At 41.1% G+C, this 26283-nt stretch overlaps 1 protein-coding gene across 2 annotated transcripts in view; it reads left to right on the top strand.

Annotated features, from left to right (window-relative positions):
* Positions 1-26283, top strand: part of LOC140458253 (sortilin-like) — a 118594-nt gene that overhangs the window by 43025 nt on the left and 49286 nt on the right. For both annotated transcript variants that reach the window (XM_072552623.1, XM_072552622.1), the window contains exons 3-8: positions 559-635; positions 5042-5144; positions 5241-5414; positions 5573-5646; positions 7522-7568; positions 17195-17331. In XM_072552623.1, coding sequence (XP_072408724.1) covers positions 559-635; positions 5042-5144; positions 5241-5414; positions 5573-5646; positions 7522-7568; positions 17195-17331 — 612 coding nt within the window. The remainder of the gene's footprint in view (positions 1-558; positions 636-5041; positions 5145-5240; positions 5415-5572; positions 5647-7521; positions 7569-17194; positions 17332-26283) is intronic.

The following is a 26283-nucleotide window of genomic DNA, read 5'->3' as shown; positions in this document are numbered from 1 at the left end:
ATTGAGCCATGGAGATTTCCAGCACTGAAGGGCATGTTCTGCCAATTGTCTCTGCTTGTTACCTATTCCAGAATTAGTGTCACTGCACCTCTCTCTGTTCTGAGCCCTTCTTCACCTCTGGAGTATGTCAAGTGCAGGAAGTATTAATGATCATTCAAAATGTGCAATAAGCAAGGTTAGAAAGCAGTATAGATCTTGAGCTGTGCTAAAGCTATATGAAAACCTGCTGTATGACTAGACCTAAAAGACCCTATGAGATTTCTATAAACTAAATTCTCATTTTGATTATCTTGCTTTGAGAAAATTAGAACATGAACCCTTGATAGTAGATCTTTTTGTGACAGTTAATCCTTTTTAATAAACTTTCCCTTGGTATTTATGATTAATTTTCTTGCAGTGAGGATACACATGCATATACAGAGTAGTGAGAGAAAGAGAACATACTTGCTGCATTGCTCCCCTCCCCCTTCTAATAAACTTAAACATAACCATTACTTGTTAACTATAAATTTTCCACTATCTCGTACTTTAGCACTAAAATGAGCACTTTTGTTGCAGATCATTCTTGCTTTGACTACTTTCAACTTGCCAGTTGCTTGGTTGTTTTTTGGTGGATCCTCACGACTGTACAGAAGGTAAGACAATGCCACTGATTTTTTTTCTACCCAGCAGTTCAGAAAAGGGGGTCTGATCATACTCTTCTGAAAATGTGAATAATTGTGCTGCAGGAGGTGAGATCTTGGCAACATTTCCTCCAGTAACCTGGTTGACCTGGGAGATGGGGGTGGCAATGAGTTGCCATCTCAAGCTGTTAGAGTCAGTGCACTGAAGATACTCCCACAATTAGATTGCATTACAGTGTGGAAACAGGCCCTTCGGCCCAACAAGTCCACACCAACCCGCCGAAGCGCAACCCACCCATACCCCTACATTTACCCCTTACCTAACACTACGGGCAATTTAGCATGGACAATTCACCTGACCTGCGCATCTTTGGACTGTGGGAGGAAACCGGAGGAAACCCACGCAGACACGGGGAGAACGTGCAAACTCCACACAGTCTGAGGCGGGAATTGAACCCGGGTCTCTGGCACTGTGAGGCAGCAGTGCTAACCACTGTGCCAACATGCTGCCCATTAATGCTGTTAGGTTAGGAGATGCAGGAGTTTAATCCATTGACTATGAAGGAACAGAATAACATATCCAAGTGTGACTTTGGAAGGGACTTAAAGATGATAGGATTTCTATGTAACTACTAATTTTGTACATGTAGAAGGTTTCAAGTTTGTGAAGTGCTGTTGCTCAGGGCTTGAGCAAGACTCTGAGAGATCTTTTTTCCTGAAGTCTCAGTTAATAATAAATGCAGAACAACTAGCATGCCTGTATAAGTGGTAAGCACAGGCCTAAAACCATCTCTTGAATATAATCATGGGAACATGAGGATCCCAAATGTGATTAACCCATGCCCAGTGATTATAACTTAAAATTAGACTGTACCTCTCAATGGTACAGTTGATTATGGCTGGAACAGATCTTGGTGGTTGTGCAGCACTGAATAAAAAGTACAACAAAGAGAATCTTGGTTTCTGGACAATGCACCGGAGAGATGGCTTATTTCTGAAAAGAGTCAGAGGCCCTTTGGGAATATATTTAAATGGTAGTGGAGGTCAGTGCTGGAAGTTGAGCCCCAAGGATCTGGATACAGCTGGTCCTGTTGTCACCCATGCTTAGGTGGGAGCTTATAGGCTGTGAGCTGCTCAATGATACCCTCCAAGGTTATCTGCCATCTCCAGTACTGAAGATCAGCAGCCTTTGAATGGCCAAACCAAGGGCAGCCTGAAGTTGGGCACTAAGGCAATGGAAGGTGATCAGTTGACTTCAGTATGAAATGTGGAATTATTTGGTTTTAGTATTTAGTTTGTAATGTTTAGTTTGAGGTGGTTTTTACTTTTGCATTGTAATCATACCGACGCTTTGATTAGAAAAATAGGAAAGTAAGGGACTGGATGGTTGATGAATGGGAAATTGCAGTTGTGTATACTTGGATCAAAGTCAGATGTATGTTCTATAGACAGCACAACTAATAGAAGGCCTGAGTTGGTTGAACTTTTTCTTTGTTTCTCTTGTGGTCTGACCATTCAACTACTTGTTGTGTACTTGCTGGAAAAGGCTGCCTCTTTGTGGTGAGGGAGTGCAGCCCATGATGAATCTTAATGTCTGCCTTGATAAGTGCAGGATTCTTCCAAGCAGTGGAAGTGTTGTTTTAGCACAATCTGTTCGATCACAATTCTTGTAGGCAAACAGCACACAAAGGTATGGATTCAACACTGGAGTGATGTCAGTTAAGTGTTCTTATCACCTAGTATCTAGGTTTTGGTTCATCAAGTGCTAGCATATCGCCAGCCTGGGAGGAGCCACACTTAAATTTAATAGTCACACTTCTCTGCACAGCCATTGGCACTGTGGTCTGTAATCTGCTCTGAAGATGCAGTCATAGTAGGTGACAGATTTCAGAAAGGAGCATCTTCGCGAAGTGTAAAAATTGTTCCTCAGTAAGATCCAAGTTGCAGAATTACTTCTTGAATACGGTGAAGAGCTACAGCTTCCTGTTGAGCATCCACCTGTTCTTTTTCCTCCTCCTCTTCGTTGCCATCATCTCTGCATTCTATCGTCGTGCGATATTTTGGGGGGAATTGGCCGAGTCACGCAACCTTGTCTGGCTGCAGTTTGTTCTGAAACTTGAAGTCAGCAAAGACTCCTTCACATCATTCACACCACTCCTTGTGGCTGTTTGCAACTTCAACCTCAATACGCAACACCAAATTCTTGTCGAATTGAAGCAACAACCAGAAGAAATCAACCAGCAATCAACCTAATGATCTCTTTAAATAGCATTCTTGAATAGGGTGCTGTCCTGATGCTGAGAGATTTGTTAGATTAAGAGAGAGCATTAGCTGTAATGAAGAGTTTGGACATGTTTGTGCTAGAGTCAAGTCAAGGGTTGCATAGCATATCTTGGTGCCATCTATCCAATTTCCTTTGTCAGTGACGTTTCATCAGTGCTGATGTTCTGATGACAAATCATCAGCCTGAAATGTTAATTCTGTTTCTGCCCAGATATACAGCCTGATCTGCTGAATATTTCCAACACTTCCTGCTTTCAATCCCAATCAATGTTCGGTCTGACGGAAGTTTATTACCTCACATCAATTGACCAAAAACCTTGGTGGACGTTTTTAACACAACAGCTTAGCTAAGATGGGTTTCTTACGGCATAATGTTGGGAAAAGGGAAGGTCAGTGCACTAGGGAACATTACCTGTAACAATTCCTAACAATGACTGCTAAGCTTTCTCAGTTGTGAATTTGACAAATTCACCAATGCTGACAGGAGGAGAGCACATCATTTAACCACCCGATGGTAACATTAAGTAAGGGTCATCTTTCACTCCTTAGCCTGAGTGCCTGATAACTATATTGTAACAATGTGGAAAGCGCAATGTGGTTTTGGTATGACCCTCCTCCTGCCCTTCCCCCTGGGATGTAACTCGCATGAAAGGAATACCAGATAGTGTGTATGATATGCAGTATATTTACAACTTGTTCCAGTTTAAAATAGGGGAAAGGCTATCTATCCATCAATCTGGAACTCAACCAGCAATAAGAAACTTTCAGTCCCGAGAGTACTGCCTGCCATTAAGAGAGTAAAATTCAACTTTGTAGTGGCATGAAGTAGAAAATGTTGGTTACACCATTCATAATCTATAAAAATGAACTCAGATTTGTTCCTCTGTCAAAGCTGCATTTTACTCTTATTGGGCTTTTAATTATCCATTACAATTAAATGGTGATGAAATCTGATGAAGTAACTGTTTTATCTGTGACTATATCTTGGGTGAAATGCAGATACAGACTAATCCAGCTGTGGGTTAACCTGTGCCTTGGGTACACTCAAATTCATTGGATATTCTTCCTTTGGTTCTTGGGTCCTATGAATAGTTAATGAATGACCTAAACCTATTGAAAGAACATCTCAGCAATACGTGTTACTGATGATCGGGCAGGACTAACACCTTTGTTGAAGAGGAGCATAATTAACTCTCCTGACCCTATATGTTTTGCGATCTCATGTCCTCACTTACTCCTGTATGCTGTTCCAACCACAATCTTCTCCTCTCCCAAATATATCTAACGTGCTTTTTTTATTATGGGTTGGAGAGAGCAGTGTGGATGCTCACTCATCTTGCCCTGGTAGCTGGCCTGGAATAGGCAGTTGAGGGCAGAGGTTAATTTTTTATGTTTCTTGGGTTCAGCTATGCATGCTGACCTTGGCTTCAGCAATGAGCAATATTTGATCTATAAGCATCATCTTACAAATAAAAATGAAAGCTCTTAAAAAAAGGTTGTACAATAAACAAGTTACAACTACATCTTGTTTAGCCAGTGAGTGTCATGAGAAGGAATATATTGTATCATTCTGATTTTCTGCTTCATTGTACGTGATGGATGAAAACTAAAAACCGATGAATTCAAAATTGCGGCAGTAGCTTGGAAATGCTTGACACATTTACGTGAACTCTTTTAGCAGAAACACTATTTGTGGCTTCACACATTTGATAGACTAAGTGTAGTTCAAATATTTGTATATTCATTCTTCATGCTAATTTTCAAACCATTGAATGCATCAGGATTACTTCCCACTTCTTCATTTGTATTTGCTTTGTCCATTTTTTCTCTTGTTTCAGTTTCATACTCCATTAAATGTTTATGTCTGTTTCAGTTCCTATCCTTGTTGTTTATGCATATTTTTCTGCTGCTCTTTACCTCGTGTTTCACATCCTTCCACCTTCTAAGCATTTTAGAGAATGGACTTTGTGTTAATTCTAATTCAGTGCTGTCTCCCCTCTTCACCCTCAGCAAGTAAAGCATACATATGATTGGTGCTATCCCTTCAGGTAAAGGGCCTGGGAAAGAATTGTCTTTTTTTTTATTGATTTGTATTTAGCTGAAGGTGCAGATAAGTGATGTCCTTTGAATTGCAGCAAGGATTATGGGAAAACATTTACTGATGTTTCGAGTCTTGTCAACAACTATTATATACGAAAGGAATTTGGAATTAATGTAGGACCAGAGCATTCCAAGAAGGTGAGAATTTTCAAAAGGGTTGAAATAAAAAATTTCCTTTCTCAACAACATGAGAAAGCCCTATTCATCATGTGCTTCTTTATCTTGAACTAAAAGGTAATTCTGACTGCTGAACCGAAATACTTCAGACATGGAAATAAAGGTGGCATAATAATTCGATCGTCTGATTCTGGTGAAACATTTGATTCTGTCCAATTACCCTTCCACCCTGGCCAGCCAATGCACTATCATTCCTCCAATTCAGATCTTCTGCTGGCCCACAGTACTAATGTGAGTAATGCCAAGGCAAAATCAATTACTTTTTTAAAAAATTTACATTTTTCTTTTATTGTAGCTAATTATCTATTAGAAGTCAGAAGGCAGCTGCACAGATTTCGGACTCTGTTTCGTGGAAGCTTTCACATTGACATTGTTTCCTTTTATTGCAGCATACACTGTTTCTTTCTCAGAACTTTGGTATAAGTTGGTCAACGATTCATAAATTTGTCTATGCATTCTCATGGTAAGTTAATTTTTTACAAAATGTTGGCAATGGATCTTGTGTAAGATATGTTATGGAAAAAGTGTTTGTTCCAGCACTGTTTAGGAAAATTGTACAGCAGTTTGAAGCATTAGATTCTCCCTGGACTCTTTCTCTCGCGCTCTCTCGTTCTCTCTCGCTCTGCCTCACTCGCTCTGTCTCTGTCTCTGTCTCTGTCTCTGTCTCATGTCTCTCTCTCTCTCTTGTCTCTCTCTCTCTTCTCTCTCTCTCTCTCTTGTCTCTCTCTCTCTCTCTCTCTCTCTCTCTCTCTCTCTCTCTCTCTCTTGTCTCTCTCTCTCTCTCGTCTCTCTCTCTCTCATTCAATAATGTCTTATCTCATTTAAAGATGCTATGACTGAACCAAATAGATGGCCAGGAAGGGATCACCTGGTCCATCCATCCAGCCTGACATATGGTAGCTGTCTGATCATGAGAGAACTCCTTTCCATGGGAGAAGTGTTTGTGTTTGTGTGTGTGTGTGTGTGTGTTTATTTATACATAGTTACATTAAAGATCAATAATGAGAAAACTAGAAAATTACTTCTACAGCTCTCTGAAGCTCTCTCTAAACCACTTCAAGCTGTTATAGCAACAAAAAAAATTAATCATTTGACTTTTGAGGTAGTTCCATGATTCAGTTAAAATATTGCTGACGTGCACCAGTACGTTATTTACATGCTTTTACTCCTTCCCCCTCGATATCCTTCCCTTTTTTTGAAAGAAGTGACAATTATTACTGAAAAATGTTCTCATGTTTCATGTAAAATGAATTATCTTGATCTACAGTGCCCACTATTATACAGCAGATATTGTCAATAGATTTTATGCAACTATACCTTATCACTGAAGGTGGAGAGATTATGTTTATGTACCTACTTGTTAATCTGTTTGTTTGTGAATAATATATGTCAAAAACCTGTGGCTGGATTTCATGAAACCTGTAGATTAATAAGGCATGACCCAAGAAAGAATTGATTTAGTTTGTTCTTCCAGCCTCCTGCTTGTCTACCTTGATTTAGTTTATTGCAAAGATGCAGTGGAACTTGACACAACTGACAAAATGCAAGCAGAATCTTTTTGAGCAGATTGTTGGTTGTGAATTGCCTGGAGCTTCCCCATTGATAGAGAATCTCTTGATTAAAAATAGTTTTTTTCTAACTTTGAGACTATTTTCTGACTGAACCATGTTCTCCAACTACAAAGAAGAAATATCTAATTGAAAGAATGTTGAGTTAGCACAGTGTGGCTGAGGTATATGCTCCACTGATTGCCCTTTTCAATTTGCTGTTTTTACCTGAGTTATAAGAACAGCTTGCATTGACATCACAAATTACTCGATTAGTGGTGCTGGAAGAGCACAGAAGTTCAGGCAGCATCCAACAAGCAGCGAAATCGATGTTCCGGGCAAAAGCCCTTCATCAGGAATAAAGGCAGTGAGCCTGAAGCGTGGAGAGATAAGCTCTAACTTATCTCTCCACGCTTCAGGCCTCCTCTAGCTTATCTCTCCACGCTTCAGGCTCACTGCCTTTATTCCTGATGAAGGGCTTTTGCCCGAAACGTCGATTTCGCTGCTCGTTGGATGCTGCCTGAACTGCTGTGCTCTTCCAGCACCACTAATCCAGTATTTGGTTTTCAGCATCTGCAGTCATTGTTTTTACCATCACAAATTACTCAGAGTTATTTAGTGTCAAACCAGTGAGAGAAAATGACTCTCAAAAACAAAGGCCTGCATGCATAACATAACATTTTGTATAGTCTTTGCAGATGAACAGTCTACCACATGGTGACATTATGCCAGTGTTACATTGGTCTGGTAATTGTATTCTGAATGTATATTGTATGTTATTTGTTTCTTAGGGGACCTGGAAATACCATATTCTTCACGACTCATCCTAATGGCATTTGTAAGTTAACTGATTCTTAAAAGTTTTTTTTGTTTATAACCCACGTCAGTTTTAACTTGATTAATCCTATCATTGTCTTAGTTCTCTCAGTCTTTATCCAACCGAATGTGCCTCTCCCTTGAATGCAATTGTTTCCCTTGTTCTCTTGCAGGTAGACATTGTCTTTTCCTTTTCACTTTGCATGTGAGTGTCTCTGTCTCTCATGTAGTGAAGCAAAGAACAGGGAGAGAGCAGAGCTGAACACATGGCTGCAGGAATGGTGCAGGAGGGAGAGTTTTTTATTCCTGGATAATTGGAGCTCTTTCTAGAGAAGGTGGGACCTTACAAACAAGATGATGGTCCTCACCTGAACCAGAGAGGTACCAATATCCTTGGGGGGGGGAGGAATTTGGTCATGCTCTGCGGGGAGGTTTAAACTAATGCAGCAGAGGAATGGGAACCTGAATTGTAGTTCCATTGTAAAGGTGGTTGAGCGTAGTGAAGTCAGGGATAGGTTTATAAGGTCGTGAGAGGGCATCAACCATCAGGATGTTGGTTTGAAATGTGTGTTCTTCAACACCAGGAGCATCCAGAATAAGGTGGGTAAACTCGCAGCATTTGTTGGTCCCTGGGATTTCGACGTTGAGGCCATTTCAGAGACATTGCTAGAGGAGGGACAGGAATGGTTGTTGCAGATTCCGGGATTTAGATGTTTCAGTAAGAACAGAGAAGATGGCAAAAGGGGAGGGGGAGTGGGGGTGTGGCATTGTTAATCAACAGTAATACAACAGCTGAGATAATGTTTGAGGACTCATTCAATGCGGTAGTTTAGGCTGAGGTTAAAAACAGGAAAGGAGCGGTCACCCTTTTGGGGGTTTTCTATAGGCCTCTGAATTGTTCCAGGGATGTAGAGGAAAGAATAGCAAAGATGATTCTCCATAGGAGCAAGTGTAACAGGGTGGTTGTTATGGGGGCCTTTAACTTCCCCAATATTGACTGGGAATACTATAGTTCAAGAAGTTTAGATGGGTCAGTTTTTGTCCAGTGTGTGCAGGAGGGTTTTCTGACACAATATGTAGACAGGCCAACAAGGGGCAATGCCATATTGGATTTGGTACTGGGGAATGAACCCAGCCAGGTGTAGATTTGAAGGTAGGTGAGCAATTTGGCGTTAGTGACCACAATTCGGTTATGTTTACAATAGCAATGGACAGAGATAGGTATATATTGTGGGGAAAGAGGTATAACTGGGGGAAAGGCAATTATGATGTGATCAGGCAAGATTTAGGATGCAGAGTCAGGGAAGAAAACTGCAGCGGATGGACACACTTGAAATGTGGAGCTTATACAAGGAATAGCTACGGCAGGTCCTTGAGAAGTATATACCTATCAGGCAGGGAGGTAGTTGTCAAGAGAAGGAGCCATGGTTTACTAAAGAAGTTGAAGCTCTTGTCAGGCGGAAGAAGGTGGCTTATGTGAGGATGAAGTGTGAAGGTTCAGTTAAGGGGTTTGAGAGTTATAAGTTAGCCATAAAAGATCTAAAGAGAGCGTTGAGAAGAGCCAGGAGAGGACATGAGAACTTGTTGGCGGATAGGATCAAGGAAAGCCCGAAGGCCTTCTATAGGTATATCAGGAATAAAAGAATGACTAGAGTGAGATTAGGGCCAATCAAAGGTGGTAGTGGGAAGTTTTGTGTAGAATCTGAGGAGGGGAAGCACTTAATGAATACTGTTCGTCAGTATTCACATTGGAAAAGGGCATGTTAGTGAGAATATGGAGATACAGGCTACAAGATTAGATGGGATTGCGGTTGACAAAGAGGAGGTTTTAGCAATTTTGGAAGATCTGAAAATAGAAAAGACCCCTGGGCTGGATGGGGTTTATCCTCTGATTCTCTGGGAAGCCAGGGAGGAGATTACAGAGCCTTTGGCTTTGATCTTCATGTCGTCATTGGCGACAGGAATAATGCCAGAAGACTGGAGGATAGCAAATGTTGTTTCCTTATTTAAGAAGGAGAGTCGGGACAACGCTGGTAATTAAAGGCCAATGAGTATTACTTCGGTTGAGGGTAAGGTATTGGAAAAGATTATAAGAGATAGGATTCATAATCACCTGGAAAGGAATAATTTGATTAGGGATAGACAACACGTCTTTGTGAAGGGTAGGTCATGCCTCAGTAACCTTACTGAGTTCTTCGAGAAGGTGATAAAACAGGTGGATGAAGGCAAAGTGGTTGATGTGTCATATGTGGACTTCAGTAAGACATTTGATAAGGTTCCACACAGTAGACTATTGCACAAAATACACAGTTTCAGGATTGAAGGTGATATAACGGTTTGAATCAGAAATTGGCTAGCTGAAAGAAGACTGAGCAAGGTGGTTGATGGGAAATGTTCATCATGGAGCTCAGTCACCCAGTGGTGTGCCACAAGGATCTGTTTTGGGGCCACTACTATTTGTCATTTTTATAAATGACCCAGATGTCGGTGTAGAAGGATGGGTTAGTAAATTTGTGGATGACACTAAGGTAGGCAGAGTTGTGGATCGTACCAAAGGATCTTGTGGGTTACAGAGGGACATAGATAAGATGCAGAACTGGGCTGAGAAGTGGCAAATGGAGTTTAATGTGGAAAAGTGAGGTAGTTCACTTTGGAAGAAGTAACAGAAATGCAGAGTACTGGGCTAATGGTAAGATTCTTGGCAGTGTAGATGAACAGAGAGGTCTCGGTGTCCAGGTGCATAAATCCCTGAAAGTTGCCACCCAGGTTGATATGATTGTTACGAAGGCATATGGTGTGTTGGTGTTTATTGGTAGGGGGATTGAGTCTCAGAGCCACAAGATCATGCTTCAGCTGTACACGACACACAGGTAAAGCCCCACCTGGAGTATTGTGTACAGTTCTGGTCACCACATTATAGGAAGGATTAGAAGCTTTCGAAAGGGTATAGAGATGATTTACTAGGATGTTGCCTGAATGGAAGGAAGGCCTTGCGAGGAAAAGTTAAGGGACTTGAGGCTGTTTTCGTTGGAGAGAAGAAGGTTGAGAGAGAACTTAATCGAGACATATGAGATAATCAGAGGGTTAGATTGGGTGGACAATGAGAGCCTTTTTCCTCAGGTGGTGAAGGCTAACACAAGGGAATGTAGCTTTAAATTGAGGGATGATAGATTTAGGACAAATATCAGGGGTAGTTTCTTTACTCAGAGTAGTAGGGGCATGCAACAACCTGCCTGCAACAGTAGTAGACTCGCTGATGTTAATGGTATTTAAATGGGCATTGGACATACATATGGATAATAATGGAATGGTGTAGGTTCGGTGGGCATCAGATTATTTTCACAGGTTGGCGCAACATCGAGGGCTGAACGGCCTGTACTGCGCTGCAATGTTCTGTGTTCTACGTTCTCACTACTTCTCTCTCCTACTGTGTATGTGCCTTTTCTCCCTGTATTTTTGTCTTTACCCCATACAAATATGTTTCTATCAGTGGTTCAGATGTAATTGTGATGATTTGATACACGTGCCCATTGTCAGGGTCTTCCAGGTAGTTTTCTTTGGAAAAATGTTGGAAACTATATTCAATGTTGCCTGTCATAAAGGAATTACACAAGCCCTTCTCAGTGGCTCGATGCTACCATTGCTGTATATGTTGTACAATCTCAGCCTTGATACCCTGTCTAAACTGTTATGTGGTCCTATCCATCTGAGTTCCACGTTGTTTGTTTGTTCGTTCATTTGTATGCACATGCACGTGCACACACACACGAATGATTGTATGATCCCCATCTTTGCCTGGACAATATTGAAACAGGATTGATCTTGTGTCTGATACCCTCAGTAATCAAATGTCAGCTGATATGTAAGAAGGTTGAAAATTGACTTGGCACAAAATATGCAAAAGCAAATCTGCTACTTCTTTTACATCCCTTCAAGATCAGCACGAAATTGATCAGGGTCTACTGGTTTACTTTTGCCTTTATTGCATTACTTTGTTCGATTTAAGTTTGTTCCCCTATTTCAACGTGCCCTGAATTGCACTTGTATAGTTACTAGTAGATTATTATAAATACCTCTAGAATTTTATTGATGCACATGAAAGGCGAAACTGGTAATAAAAGGAGTTGAGGTGGCTTTGTTCTGGTAGATCCAGTTCGCACACAGCTGCAAACACTGCATGTTCTGATAAATGTTCTTAATCTCACTCCAGTGGCACTGAATTCATTGTTTTATCTGCATATTCTATTTTGATAAGTTGAAATGAGGCAATTGGCCTGCATCAGATAATATGACATTTCTTGCCAAGGTTGGTGAAGGGTCAAAAATGAAGTGCAAAGCCAGTGCAAATATGATACGTTTCTGAAGCAGAAATATTTGCTCAAGTCAAGTGTTAAGATGCCTTTTCTTATACAAAGAATGCTTTCCAGTGCAAATGAAACCTTGAGCATTGATTATGCATGCAGTCAACACAGCTTCCAAGATTTCGTGAAGCAGGTTTAAAGCATTTCCACTTATCAATGAGAGGGCAACCATGATCAAACTTGATGGCACATTACAGTGAAGAAGCCAAGAAGCTTTTATATTAAAGAACGGACTAAAGTTGGCCTGAGCACAACATCAACAAATCTGGATAAAGGCAGTATTATCCCTCATGATTAGAATTCTCTGGTAAGTGAGAAACGTGCATCTTATTTCTATTAACTGTTGTCCTTTACAGTTGGAACATTATATAAATACTATGACAAATCCACTTGGTAAAGATTAGTTTGCAAATTTGTGAAAACACGTGAAATGTATTCTGACTGCAAAGAACCTTGGGGCCACTGGCATTGAGATGGGAGGCAGACCCTGAAAGAGACAAGTCTGTGGAGGCCAAAACCTGGGGAAGAGCCAGACATGGGATCTCACCCAGAGATCCTTTTGGTGTTTGTGGTGAGTGAAAATTCTGCCTGTTCCAAGTGGAGCCCAAGACTTCTGAGGACAGGGAAGTGAGGAAGGAGAAGGAAATAATCATGGGAACTCTTTCAGTTTTAGCTTCCATCCTGACCAATGATCTGAATGGTGGGGGGAAAAACTCTTCCATGGTTATGTTATGGGAGTACACGGGGATCGATCCGCAGGTTCTTGGCTTGCTACATCCCCTCAGTGACAGCCTTCTTAAGAAAGGATGTTTACTAGAGGGTGTAGGCTAGCCTCTGATCAACTTACTACTGCTGCCTTTTCTAACTCTCTCTTTCCTGAGTTGGTGTTTCCTGAATCCAGAGTGTTCCCATATTGACACTGGTGCCAATCAAATATGGCTCTCCTCTGACATAAAATTTACTAACTGGTTTTGGTTTGGAAGTTAGCTATGAGAGTTCAACTACACTTCAGTTGGTGGAATTAACTTGATGATTTGCAGGTCCCCCTACCCACATTGTTCCGTTAAATTATTTGTTGCTTTTCTGCAAGAGTCTTCCTACGTTTGCTGTGTTTCAAATGGAGTTAATAAAATTTCTTCATTTGTGTTTTGACAGATGGATCTTCTTCTTCCATGTCAAATATCTGTTGAATCATCCCTGAAAGAATTAGTGTCAGAGAAGGTTTCAAAGTCTTCAGATTCTGCCAACAATGGCAAGTTAGGACTTGTGCCCTCACCCTTTTGATGGTGGCATAATGGTAATGTCAGTGAAGTAAATTCCAGAGACCCAGGCTAATGTTCTGGGCATATGGGCTTAAAGCCTTCCAAGGCAGCTCGTGGAATTTAAATTTGGTTAATAAAATGTGGAATTGAAAGTTAGTCTCAGTGATGGTGACTGTGAAACTGCCATCAATTGACATAAAACATTCACTGGTTCCCTAATGTCCTGCTCAGAAGGAAATCTGCTGTCCTAATCTGATTTTGATTCCATGTCACATCAGATCCACGGTAATGTGGTTGGCTCTTAACTGCTCTGTGAAATGACCTATTTGGAATGGACAAAAATTGATGGCCGCCTTACGTTTCACAAAAAAAAACGAAAAAGAGACCAAACTATTGTCCACTGCCTGATCCTGACTGAGCTGCCTGAGGTGTAGACTACATGAGACCAGGTTTAGTCACTGTTTAGACAGCCGATTGGTTGGTGTCATATGCCAACTTCTGAAACAGTTGTGATATCGAGGTCAGTGTACAATCTGAAAACATACAGATACGCAGTTGCAAATTTACCTTGCACATTAAGAAGTTGCTCACTGCTGCAAAGTCAGAAGCCAGTGACTGAACTGCTCCAAGCACCCACTAAGGTCATGGCAGCTCTGGCAGTCTCCTATCAACTTAACTCTAAGTTTTCCCCCGTAGCCCTTGATTCCCCTACTGATTAAGACTCTTATCTATCTCCACTTTAAATGTTAACAAGTACTCTGCCCCAGATCTGTCTATGGCAAGGTACTCCAAAGTCTATCAACCCTCTGAGAAGAATGACTTTCACAATTACTGTGGAACTGTTGCTCAGCTTGATGTGCTTCTCCCTGTCCACCCATGATACAGAATGGAGAATCCTTTTGAAGCTCAAAGCTTTTTTTAGATCCTTGACACAAAGTGATGCAGAGAGACAATGATAATTAATGTGTGTCACTGTAATGATTATCTTGTTTTTAAAATCGCAATTATCCAGTGGCACTGAAATCCAGCAGTGATTGAAGCTGTTGTGAAGATAAAAGACATTTTATGTAATAATGCTTTTCTTTTGCTCTTCCAGCATAGATATATGTACATTTCTATTGAAAATAGAAAGTGAGAAGTGTGTGTACTTATGACTCTGAAATAAAGAGATTTGTTTTCCAAATTTCTTTCTCCAGTCACTTCTTTCCACCTCTGCACCATACTGTATTTTTCCAGTTTCTATGTTTTGATATTTTGGTTGTTTATTTTCCTGCTAGTTCCTGGAACTTTTTATATATGACTTTGTTACATCCTTTGGATTCTGAAAATTAGACTTTGTGGCTTGACTTGTATGAAAGAACATCAAAAATGTATCTTCATCCATTCTGTTCAGCACTTAATAAAAGATATGACATTTTCAAATTTGTGGAAGAGAATCGAGATTTTAAAGCATTACTCCATCAAGTGCGTCTGTTTTTTGTGTGTGTTGGCATTCATTGTAAATCCAGATTAATATGATTTATTATTATCACATACCCAGATACAATGAAAAGTGTTGTTTTTGCGTGTATGACAGATAGATCGGACCAAACAAAGTGCATCAGTCTGTCCAGATTATTGAAACTCAGTCTGAGATTAACTTTAATTACTTGTCTGTAGGATTAACAAATAGTTTACATGGCATTGTGTTTTTTTTATTGCTCATTGGAAAATAGCAAACTATGAGTTAGAAGTTTACTAATTGTACAATTTTGAAAGGGTGAATGTGGTGACAACAGAGCTGCCCGTGGGTCTAAAACTGAAAGACTCTTCATTGTTGCACAAAATTTGATGTATTCGCTAACAAGAATAAGTTGTGAATAAGAGCATCCAGAAATAAGAACAGGAGAAAGCCATTCGGCCCCTCGAACCTGCTCTGCCATTCGATAAGGTCATGGTAGATCTGGCAGTCTCCTATCAACTTAACTGTAAGTTTTCCCCCATAGCCCTTGATTCCCCTACTGATTAAGACTCTTATCTATCTCCACTTTAAATGTTAACAAGTACTCTGCCCCAGATCTGTCTATGACAAGGTACTCCAAAGTCTATCAACCCTCTGAGAAGAAATTTCTCCTCATCTCAGTCTTAAATTGATGACCCTTTATATGAAAAATGATGTAATAGTAATGATATATTAATTATGGACACTCAGAATTGCTAATATTTTGAAGATTACACTTTCTAACTGGCAAGGTGAGATTGTTTACTTAAATGATATTCCACTACCAGAGAAACTAAATAAGAGAGGTCCATGACTTCAGTCTTACGTGATCTTTGAGGCGTTGTGAGGGAAAAGCACCAGTCTCGGAGTCAGAATTGGAGTTCAATGACAGAGTTTATTGCACAAGGAAATAACAGAGCTCCAGGGAGAGAAAGACACCAACAGCACTGTGGGATAGCATGGTGGCTCAGTGGTTAGCACTGCTGCATCACAGTGCCAGGGACCGAGGTTTGATTCCAGCCTTGGGTGACTATCTGTGTGATGTTTGCACAATCTCCCTGTGTCTGCGTGGCTTTCCTCTGGGTACTCTGGTTTCCTCCCACAGTCCAAAGATGTGCAGGTTAGGTGAATTGGCTATGCTAAATTGCCCACAGTGTTAGGTGCATTAGTTGGGGGTAAGTATAGGGTAAGAGAATTGATCTGGGTGGGTTACTCTTCGGATGGTTGGTGTGGACTTGCTGGGCCAAAGGGCCTGTTTCCATGAAGTAGGGAATCTAATCTAATCTAATCTAATCTCTCGACCCGGAGCACATGTCAAGAAACTTTTATACATCTTGTGATACAATAGGTCAGTGATAAGATTATTGTCTTTGCAATATGGTTTGTTTATGGCAATCATTACAGAATCATTGATAGTTTTGATACAGTCTTTGTCAGTTCCAGCACAGCTTTTGGTAATTTCCGCATGGTCATTGTCTGTTTCAGTGTAGACATTCAGTTTCAATATCTACACGGAAATCCATTGTTGTAGTAATGGGCGCTAATCGCTCTTCCTGAGAAGGATGATTTCTGCAGCCCTGGCTATTAGCATTTTGTATTGAGTCTGTATCAAAGTGTTAGCATTTCTATAAAAGGTGTTATGTTGGCTGGATGCAGACACTTCAGGCACACTTCATTACTCATGTGTATTCTGTCTCCCACCCACCTTAAGCTAAGCAAATGGGTTGTGAGTGCATTGTGCTGGTATCCTGGTGGCCCCAGGCAGTGTCTATGTCTGCTCTGCTGTTTCTTTCCATATTGTGATCCAGCGGCCATCTTGTGTGTCAAGTTGGCCACATGATGGCTCAGTGGCCATCTTGTATGTCCGTGTGCCTAGTGTCACCCTGCCCTATGCCATCTTCCTCTTGAGAGGCTACAGAGTTTAAATGAGCTAGATGAGTCAAATTAATGGGTGGGTATGTCGGTAGGTATTTTCTGACCATGTCAGTCAGTCTTGTTAAATGAAACTTGAAAACAATTATTTATTTCTGACTTGTATGTTTCAGAACTATTTTGTAAAACTGGATTCAATTTGAATAAATTCCCCATTACAGTGATAATATTGTAATAATGTTATTTATTTACCTTCAGTAAAGATCATAAAGATAGAAATTGATACACATTCATTTGTGTTTTTAAAAGGTAGTTTTAGAACTTGGTGTTGTCCAATGCATCCAATGTAGTTAGCGATGTCCATCTGTCAGGATATTCAGACGTAAGCTAACAGATGTGGTTCCTCTAAAGCATATCTGGGATTCCAGTGATAAGAAGCCTCTATGTGAGAATGAAAGGATGCAATTTGTCCTTGACGCAGGCACTATAATGAAGTTTTGAGTCCAATGTATTCTTTGTTCGCTATGCATCCAATTCCTAAGAGAATCAAGCCTATAGATTAATCTTAATTTTTAAAAAATGTATAACGTCAGAAGTAAATATACATGAATGAAATGTTTTCCAAACACCATTCAGTTGTCCAATGATTAAACACCTTGATGTTTCTTTGCAGATGATAAAAACGAAAGAGGGGTACTGGAACTGAAGAAGACAACAGATTTTGGAAAAACATCTAGAATACTTCTCACCAAGGTTTACTCATTTGGTTTTGCTGGCCGCTTCCTCTTTGCCTCCGTTATCAGTAACCAGGTAAGATAGCCACTTGTGTAATAAGCCACTTTTTGTTTTCTCCTGATAACCCTCACAAAAATAAAGGAGTTGCCTTTGCCTTTTGGAGCTTGGGTTTCCCAGGGATGCTTTTTCATTCTCACTAGCTCCTTTACTAGTTGTTGCTGCCACATAGTACCTTTGCAGACATGGAGTAATTAGGATGTGTACAGAAGCAGAATCTGAGGTATACATCAATTTATATCCTTTTCTCATGCCTCCCCATGCTCCCCTCCCTTTTTTTCATCCACATTACCTTACAGCAACCCCCCTCAATGACTGTTACATTCTGAAAGAGGGAGAGAGAGATTGCAAGTTCAGTAAGCGGCTCTCTCTGACTAACTATTAAGCTTCAGTGACTCACAACTCTTCAAATTTTCCAACTTCTCTTGACTCTTAGAGAGAGTTCCAAACACTAGAGGAATTTCCCATTAGAAAATTCAACCTCCCAGCCAATTCCTGCAGAATTCCTGTCAGAATATCTGGGCTATTAATTCTGTTTGCCTCTCCTCAAATGTTGCCCGAACCTGCTGAGTATTTCCAGCACTTTCAGTTTTCCTTGTTTATATCTGAGCTGCTTCTCCTTAATTGCCAATTCCACGAGTTGCGATTTTATGCTAATATACTGAAGTTTAATCAGTCCTCTGATTAAGCTATAACTGGAATATTGTATACTGAAGTATTGCATTCAAGTTATGAAGAAATCATTCGGCTCCAATTCAAGCGGTGCACAAAAGGGTATCCAGGCTAGTTGCTCATGTTATGGGCTTGAACTGTGAGGAACAATGACATGAAGTGTTGTGCTTCGGCCTTGAAAAGAGAGAGCAGGGAAGAAACCGATCTCATGGAAAAAAGCAATGATGGAAAAATAGTCTTTACAGAAGTAAGAAGATGTAAGTTCAGTACAGGGTTCTGGTGATGAAATGGTCTTTCATACAAAAGAATCATTGCTAAGGCCAGGACTCTGGCTTCACTTAAGAAGCAGCAAGGTAAAGAAATAGTATCACAAACCGTATCAGAATGAGATTACGTGGGCATAAAGGTTTTCACCATTCGTGTCCATCATTGTGGTTGATATATTTGTGCTTCATCTTCTTGAGGGCCTCAGGAATGTAACATCCCAGTATTTAGGTATCAGTGGCCTAAACATCGTCTGTGTGAGATGTTAGTGATTAAGTCAGAACACAATTTTTTTAAAACTGAATGTATTATTAATAACCTTCTAGCAAGAAGGTTTTCGACTGGAAATGGCTCCCAGGTTTGCTGTCAGAGTGTTAATTGTCTAACTTTTTACCTATGTCCACGGTTAAAATGTTCAATGCAGTTTCACTTAATCCTGTGCAATATGAACAATCTGCACTGAACTGGATGGGGTTTACTAAAGTTGCATTTTCAGCTCAGACTTTGGATGTTGTTAGAAGTAATCGCTAACTTTGGGTAAAAGAGGTCAGCTGACCCCACAGGATTAGCAATGGAAAACCTTGCTGATCTCTTGCAATTCACAAAATATCGTACTGAGAGTGTAAGTTGTTTGAAATCTGTCCTATGTTACAATGATGAGTCACAATGGCTGAAGCACCATGGACCTTGTTAACTTATAGCTTCAAAATATGTTCTTAAAAAAAAATCTGCTAGAGACACAAAAAGACCACATATGTAAATTCAGTGGCTCGCTGCCAAACTCCAGTATACAACCTATGGAATGTCATGCCTGTAGAATGTCAGGGAAATTTCAAACAAGGAGAGAGAGGGAGGTAGCACAAGAAATAATGACGGAGCTGACTATCTTCTCCGTTCCTAACAGAAAACCAACACTTGCAGAATATTTGTGTTTTGGCCTGCCAGGAATATGCAAAAAAACTGATGGCAAATCAATTGCAACAATAATCTGTGTCAGTGGTCAGACATACAGGTGCATGGATAAGTATGCTGTGAGGGTCATGGCTCTGAGAACACACATTTAAATACCCCTGCACCAGAGATGAAATAAAAGGGAAAAGATTCTCTCTCATACCAAGTGATACTGAAATTAATTAGGACAAAGAGTTTCAGTCAACCAGCAAAGCCAGAAATCTTGAAATTGACTGTTCAACTATAATTGTCAACACTACTTGTCACCTCCACTGCAATATCTGCAATGTTCAACAATCCATACAAAGACTCATCTGTATACAGGATGAGTCTCCACAGATGATACATTCCAAGACCCTATTAGCAAATCCTATCATTTAAATGAGAAATTTACCTCCCGGCAGCCCCATGAAATTATTTCTGGAATGTTCAATGTTCAATGTAATTTTTTTTGTGCAGCAGTAAACTGCAGATAACTGAAACCACGGAAACCAAATCTATGGATCTATGGATTCTACTGTATTTTTTTTAAAACTTCTTTCTGTTTGGCCTGGTCTCTTATTTATGATTTTTGCACACAAGTTTTGTGTTAGCAGTTCTTATCACACTTCGTAGATAATCTCGCTCTTTTTCTACATCAAGAAAACCTGATTAACTTAGCATTTTTAAAAACACTTTGTTTTGTGTCTGGGAGTGAAGGGGTCAGTTTAAAAGTAACTTTACATGCAAACAATGAGGCAGGTGAATGACCACAGTGAGCCAGTTCATCCTTCCTCACCCAGGAGTTCATAACTTGAGGGATCCTGTTTGGGATTGTAACAAATTAGGGAAGCTCATCTGGTCATAACATCCAAGTTCATTAGGTAACTTAAAGAGCTGTATAACTCCATCAAGTGTCTTCTGGTATGGTTAAGCTAACAATGCGAGAAACAGAACTTATTCACAAATCAATCAGACTGAGACAAAGCCTTGGAAACGAGAACAATTTATTACAGTCTTGCAAGAACCAGACGCTTCTGCAATCAAGCAGAAATGTGCGCGAAAACCGAGCCTGTTAGCATTCTTATTTAATTTACAAGTTGCGGAATCGCGCCTCCCTTTTCCCATCCTATCATAAGCCGATTACCTTACTTGTTAGTTATTTTCTTATCTGGCCATCCCGCTGTCCTTGTCTGCATTCTTTGTTCCTTGTTTGTTACAGCTTGTTCTTTTATCCAGTTTCTCTTATCATACTATAAGCTTTATTGTGAAATGCTCTTGCTGCTGCCTTTTGTGGTCAGCTACAACCCTTTAAAGTTATTTCCTAGCTTAAAACTATTTTCTTTAAAGGACCCTCTATATTCATTAAAGTCTTAGCCTTAAGTATGCTACGTGCTACAAGAATTAACACCCCACCCCTCCCCCCCCCCCCCACCTGCAAAAACAACATTTCTAATCTCCCACAATTCCCCCTTTTTCTTTTTCTCTAACTGTTGTTTTTGCACTTATTAAGTCTCCTTTAATTCATTTTCTTATGTTCTGCCCTCTTTCGCCTTTTGGCGATGAGGTTCACAATCTTACATTTTACATTTGTGTTGTTCATCCCTCGAACTCCAGAAGCATTCTTTGACTTTCTCTTTGTTGCCTATCACCTGCTGATTGTAAAAGCATCTGATGATTTATTTGGGTTCCTTCCCCAAGGGATGTCTCAGTCGGCTCATTACCCATTTTAGGACATTGAACCCTACCACCAGATCCACTAATATCAATAATCCATAGATAGCCAAATTGACTAACCACCTTCCCCAAACAGTCAATCCCCAATTCCTCCATTCCAATCCTTTTTCATTCCAGTACCGATTACTGGCCTTCCTTATCTTGGCGATTTTGTTTCACACATGTTTGGACATATCAGTAATGTTAGAGGAGACCTCAGGTTTGTACGTACAACATTCCTCTCCAATTAATGCATAGGTACCACCTTTCTCTGCTAGAATATAATCTAGAGCCATCCTGTTCTGAAGGGTCGTTAGCCTAGTGGCAATCATTCCGGTCATTATGGCTGCTACTTGGGATTGGGTTTCGGTCAACGCAACAGCAGTATTGTTGGCCAACTCTTCCAGGGAAGCTGCCAACTTTTGTATTTCTACTCCTGCTCGAGCGGTTCCATACATAAGTATCAAAGTCCAGAGGAGGCGATCTCCTTCAGTTACTTTCCGGGTTACTCGCCTTCCTGTCTATTCCAAGGTATTTTTGGGGCTCTCTTTAACAGCCTCAATTGGGGAATTATATAGGCAAGGTAGCAGCAGCCACTCCAGCCTTTCTGGTTTTGAGGTAGTGTCTGAACTGGATGGTCCCAGCACCCATTCCCGTTACATCCGCCACTCCAAACGTACTTCCCACCGGAGGTAAATGGGTAGGCCTTTAAACCACCCACCCAATATGTCCCATTCAATACTTGGGAAATGGTCATGACAGTGGCTTGGCTGGTGTAGACGCAAGATGATTTTCCTAATCGGAAGGGTGAGGTATCATTCTAATTGCAGAAACAAGCGGTATTTACTGCTTCTTTTGGTGGGGAAACTGTAAGGCCATCGATAGCACCCAGAGTTTTCGGGGCTGGTCGAGGGAACCACCCCACAAAGTTATAATTACCCCTTTCAAATCTCCAAGTTGTATCATTTGAGCCTGAGTCAAATTGTTGTACATCGTACACTTCTTCTTTGGTAAGTGGTATTACCGTGAGAGGAATTCCGGATTCCCCATGGTGTGGGATCTCCGCACACACCCAACAGTCGGTAAGCCCCTTTAGTTTAGCATAATTCTGACATAAAGCATTAAAATGATTTCCCCCCCACCCTTGGCAGCTGGCACCAATATTATCGTGACAATATAAAGCTGACCATTCATTTCAGCTCACAACCCTATCTGTCTATTCCCTAACCCTTTAAATACCTGGGAGGATTGAGTCCATGCAACACTTACAATTGTTTTGGGATACAGTTTTTTTAACCAATGCTTAATAGTCTCTTATCTCAGTCGATTCTTTTTGCTCAGCTTGACTTTCAGAGGATGTGCTTGCCACTCTGCCGGAGGGGAAGGAGCGTCCACTGGGCCCTTAACACGAGTGTGATGACTCCACCCTTTTTCAGCAGTTCGGATGGCTGCTTCAGTAGTCAGAAGGGTTAGGAATGGTCCCTCCCAGCTTGGGTGCAGTTTGGTATCTCTCCAGGTCTTTATCAGGACCTAATAACCCGGTCGTATCCGATGTACTGCGAACTCAAGTGGAGGTGTCTGGGTCAACAGACCCTTCTTCCTAAGGACATACAAAGAAGAACCGAGCTCCACAATATAGTTCTTTAAAAACTTATCATTGAACTCTACAGTTGGTAATTCCCCTCTTCCACCCAAGAAATGTAATCCAAACATCATCTCATAAGGAGAGAGGCCAATATCACATCTAGGCACAGTCCTAATTCGTAGCAACGTGATAGGTAAACATTTTGTCCATGGTAATTGAGTCTCTAGGACTAGCTTAGACAATTGCTTCTTTAAGGTTTGATTCATTCGTTCCACCTGTCCAGAGAAAGGCGGGTGCCAAGGAGTGTGGAATTCCCAAGAGATTTCTAATCCCGCCATTACTCCTTGTAGGATCTTAGAGGTAAAATGGCTACCTTGGTCTGAATCTATACTTTCCACCACTCCATATCGAGAAATTATATGTTCTAAAAGAGTTTTCACTACTCCCTTCAAAGTAGCTGAGGACATTGGAAATGCCTCCACCCACCCAGTTAGGTGATCCATTAGGACTAATAAGTACTTTTGTTTCCCTACTGGGGGTAATTCTGTGTAATCTATCTGTATTCTTTTGAAAAGGTCTTACCCCAGGGTTTCTTCCACCTCTTGGCCTCCCTCTCGTTATTTTCTTATTAATCTTTTGGCAAGTCGGGCATCCTACGCATACCTGCTTGGCTAATGTGTATATCCCTTTACATCCGTACTTCCTTAACACTATGTCACACATAGCTTTGGAGCCCCAATGACAGCCTTGGTGCAAGGTGGTTAGGATGTTTCTCATGACTGGTTTACTTAATAACTCCCTCCCATCTGGGAGGATCCATCTTCCTTTGGTTGTCTTAGCCATCGTTACAGTTACTGCACTATCCTCCACCCCAATTTTTAAGCCCAGCAATATAATCAAATCCCTACCTAATAGATTACTTCAGGAATATATAGTAATTGTCCTATCACTTCCTCATCATTTCTTCTAATTAAGGTTGACTCAAAAATAGGCACCAAGAATTCTTCACCTTTTACTCCGGAAACCTTAAGATACTCCTTAGTCAGTTTAATGCCGGTAGGTCTAAAACTTAGGGATGATCGTGCCGCTCCCGTGTCCACCAAAAATATTGCCTCCTCCCCTTCAGGTCCCACCTTTAAATTTATCAAGGGTTCCTGGTGGGTCTCCGGTGGAAGGAACCCCTGACTCCCCTAATCTTCATCGAAGGTAATTAGGGAAACGGCTTCCCTTTCTCATGCTAATTCCGGGCATTCCCATTTAAAATGCCCCAGTTTCCCGCAATGGTAACACCCTGCCTGTTGCCTCCTTTCCCGGGTATCTGACCCTTATCTTTTGTGTACTCCCCTACCCTTCCTGTTATCCCTTGATCCCATTCTCCTTTTTGTTATTTCTTCTACTGCTGCCACCATCATTTTGGCTTTCTGTTTCTGCTTCTCATCTTCCCTTTTCACATACACTTTCTGTGCCTCACATAACAGTTCTTCCATCTGTCTTTCACTCCATCCATCTAATTTCTGTAATGTCTTTTGTATGTCCGGCCATGATTTAGTTACAAACTGGACTTTTAAGAGTCTCTGTGCTATCTGATTATCGAGATCCATTCCCAAATACTTCCTTGTGGCCTCCTTGAGCCTTTTAAGAAATGCAGAAGGGGTTTCATCCTTCTCTTGTCATACTTCAAAGGCCTTAACAAACTTTTGTGATTTGGGTGCCGCCTCTTTAATTCCTAATATTACCATTTCTCGTAGATCCCGCATTGACTCCCTATCTTCTGTCATTATTTTCTCAATGAGGGTCAACATTTGGAAATTTCTGTTCTGCTGGGGTCCCTCCTTCCCCAACTGGATGCTTCTTTTCCCATTCCTATAAAGCCGATCTCCTAATCATACCTTGTTCTTCCCCTGAAAATAACGTTCCTAAAATTGCCATCAGTTCTCCCCAGTTATATAAATTAGGCCCTAGGAATTGCTCTAATTGTTCGGCTAGTCCAACCGGATCCTCTATTAAACTTTCCATTTCCTTTTTAAAGGCCCTAACTTCACTGCTCGTTAAGGGAGCGTTTACATATCCGATTGTACCTTCCCCAATTGGAAGTCTCGTAAGGGACATAATTTTACATTTTCTATTGTCTCTGCCCCTCCTTTATGTGTGGTGGCTCGAGTGACTCTGGGCGCCCCCTCCCAGGTTCTGTATATTTTAGTTCAGTGTCCGTTCTCCTTTCTGTGTCTGAACTCTGTTCTACTTCGGGACCTGTAGGCTCGTTCCAGGGAGTAGTATATGGGGGCGGCAAACGCGTTAAGGGATCCCATTGTGGCTTCCCTTTTTCATTTTCTTTTGATTCCTCCGTATTCATGGGACATAATTTTACTCCTGCGCTCCCTATCCAACAAGCCACATATTCTGACTCTTCTTGACTGTATGTTTCTTTCCAATTGACTTATACATTAAGATCTTGACACAGCCAATCCTCATCGGACCCATATTTGGGCCAAAAAAAAATACCAGGCGCCTTAATGCTTTCTCTAGTCCAAACGAAACAACAATAGTTTGTAATTTTAGCCTTCTCTTTCTCCTGCGTCCAGGAGTTGTGTTCCCAATTACCCAACATTCTCCCCAAAGAACTGTCGGGCGGATATATCCCCTTTAACGTTATTTCCAGATCGATCGTTACACAGGCAACTCCCCGTGTCTCTCATTGTTGCTAATTTAATTAATCTTAACTAGGTCCGGTGTCACCTTCTTCCACACCCCCTTCAGGGTCCGATTAATCTGACCAATTATCTGCTTTTTTGTTTGAGACTTCAACTGTGCTCCATAAATCACTTTTATGTAAGGATAAAACAAATTAGTTAGAAATTGATAGTAAGGCAGTCATGACCTGTAAAAAGGACAGGAGTTAACATCTTATTTCATAATCTGTAAAACCCTTAACCTTAAAAGAAATCATGTTAAAATTTCCGTGGTAGAAATCAGATTCAAAACAGTCCCGGATCTCAAGCTCCAGGGAACAAAGCACAAACATTCAATCACCAACAAACAAATGTGCATTCAAACAGAATCACCAAAGGGTTAAACTTTTTACTAGCTGTTACAGCTCTCTCGCTCTCTCGCTCTCGCGCTCTCACTCTGTGTGTGTGTGTGTGTGTGTGTGTGTGTGTGTGTGTGTGTGTAGCCCTTCTGACACGGGCTGTTTTCCATGGACATATGCTTAATTTTATATATCGCCCATTCCCCGTACTTTCGTACGTCCCGACCACCAAGGCAATACTTAAAGGTCTCTTTTCTTACCTTGGTCTGTGCACAGAGTTACCTGGTCATTTCGGTGCGCCCTGTCCTGCAACAAATACCGCTGCCCCCCCCCAACCCCCCCAGTCACCCAGATATATCCTTTAGGACCTTTCCCTACCCAGGCCTTGTGCACAAGAGTTGCCCGACCAAACCCGCCGTGTCTGCCCGCCTTGTTTCCAGGGTCTCCCAGTCCGGATCGTACTCGCCCAAACCGCGAACGACAGGTCAGAGATCACCGAAATCGGCGAGGTGCACCTCCCCCATCATCCCAAGAGTGCCCAGCGGTCGGAGTTCTGGATTCCGAACGAGGCCCCCAAATTGTGAGAAACAGAACTCATTCACAAATCAATCAGCCTGAGACAAAGCCTTGGAAACAAGAACAATTTATTACAGTCTTGCAAGAACCGGACGCAATCAAGCAGAAATGCGTGCGAAAACCGAGCCTGTTAGCATTCTTATTTAATTTACAAGTTGCGGAATCACACCTCCCTTTTCCCATCCTATCATAAGCCTTC

This window comes from Chiloscyllium punctatum, chromosome 32 (genome assembly GCF_047496795.1).
Source record: "Chiloscyllium punctatum isolate Juve2018m chromosome 32, sChiPun1.3, whole genome shotgun sequence".
In the NCBI taxonomy this organism is placed as follows: domain Eukaryota; kingdom Metazoa; phylum Chordata; class Chondrichthyes; order Orectolobiformes; family Hemiscylliidae; genus Chiloscyllium; species Chiloscyllium punctatum.
This window is presented reverse-complemented; position numbering and strand designations above follow the sequence as displayed.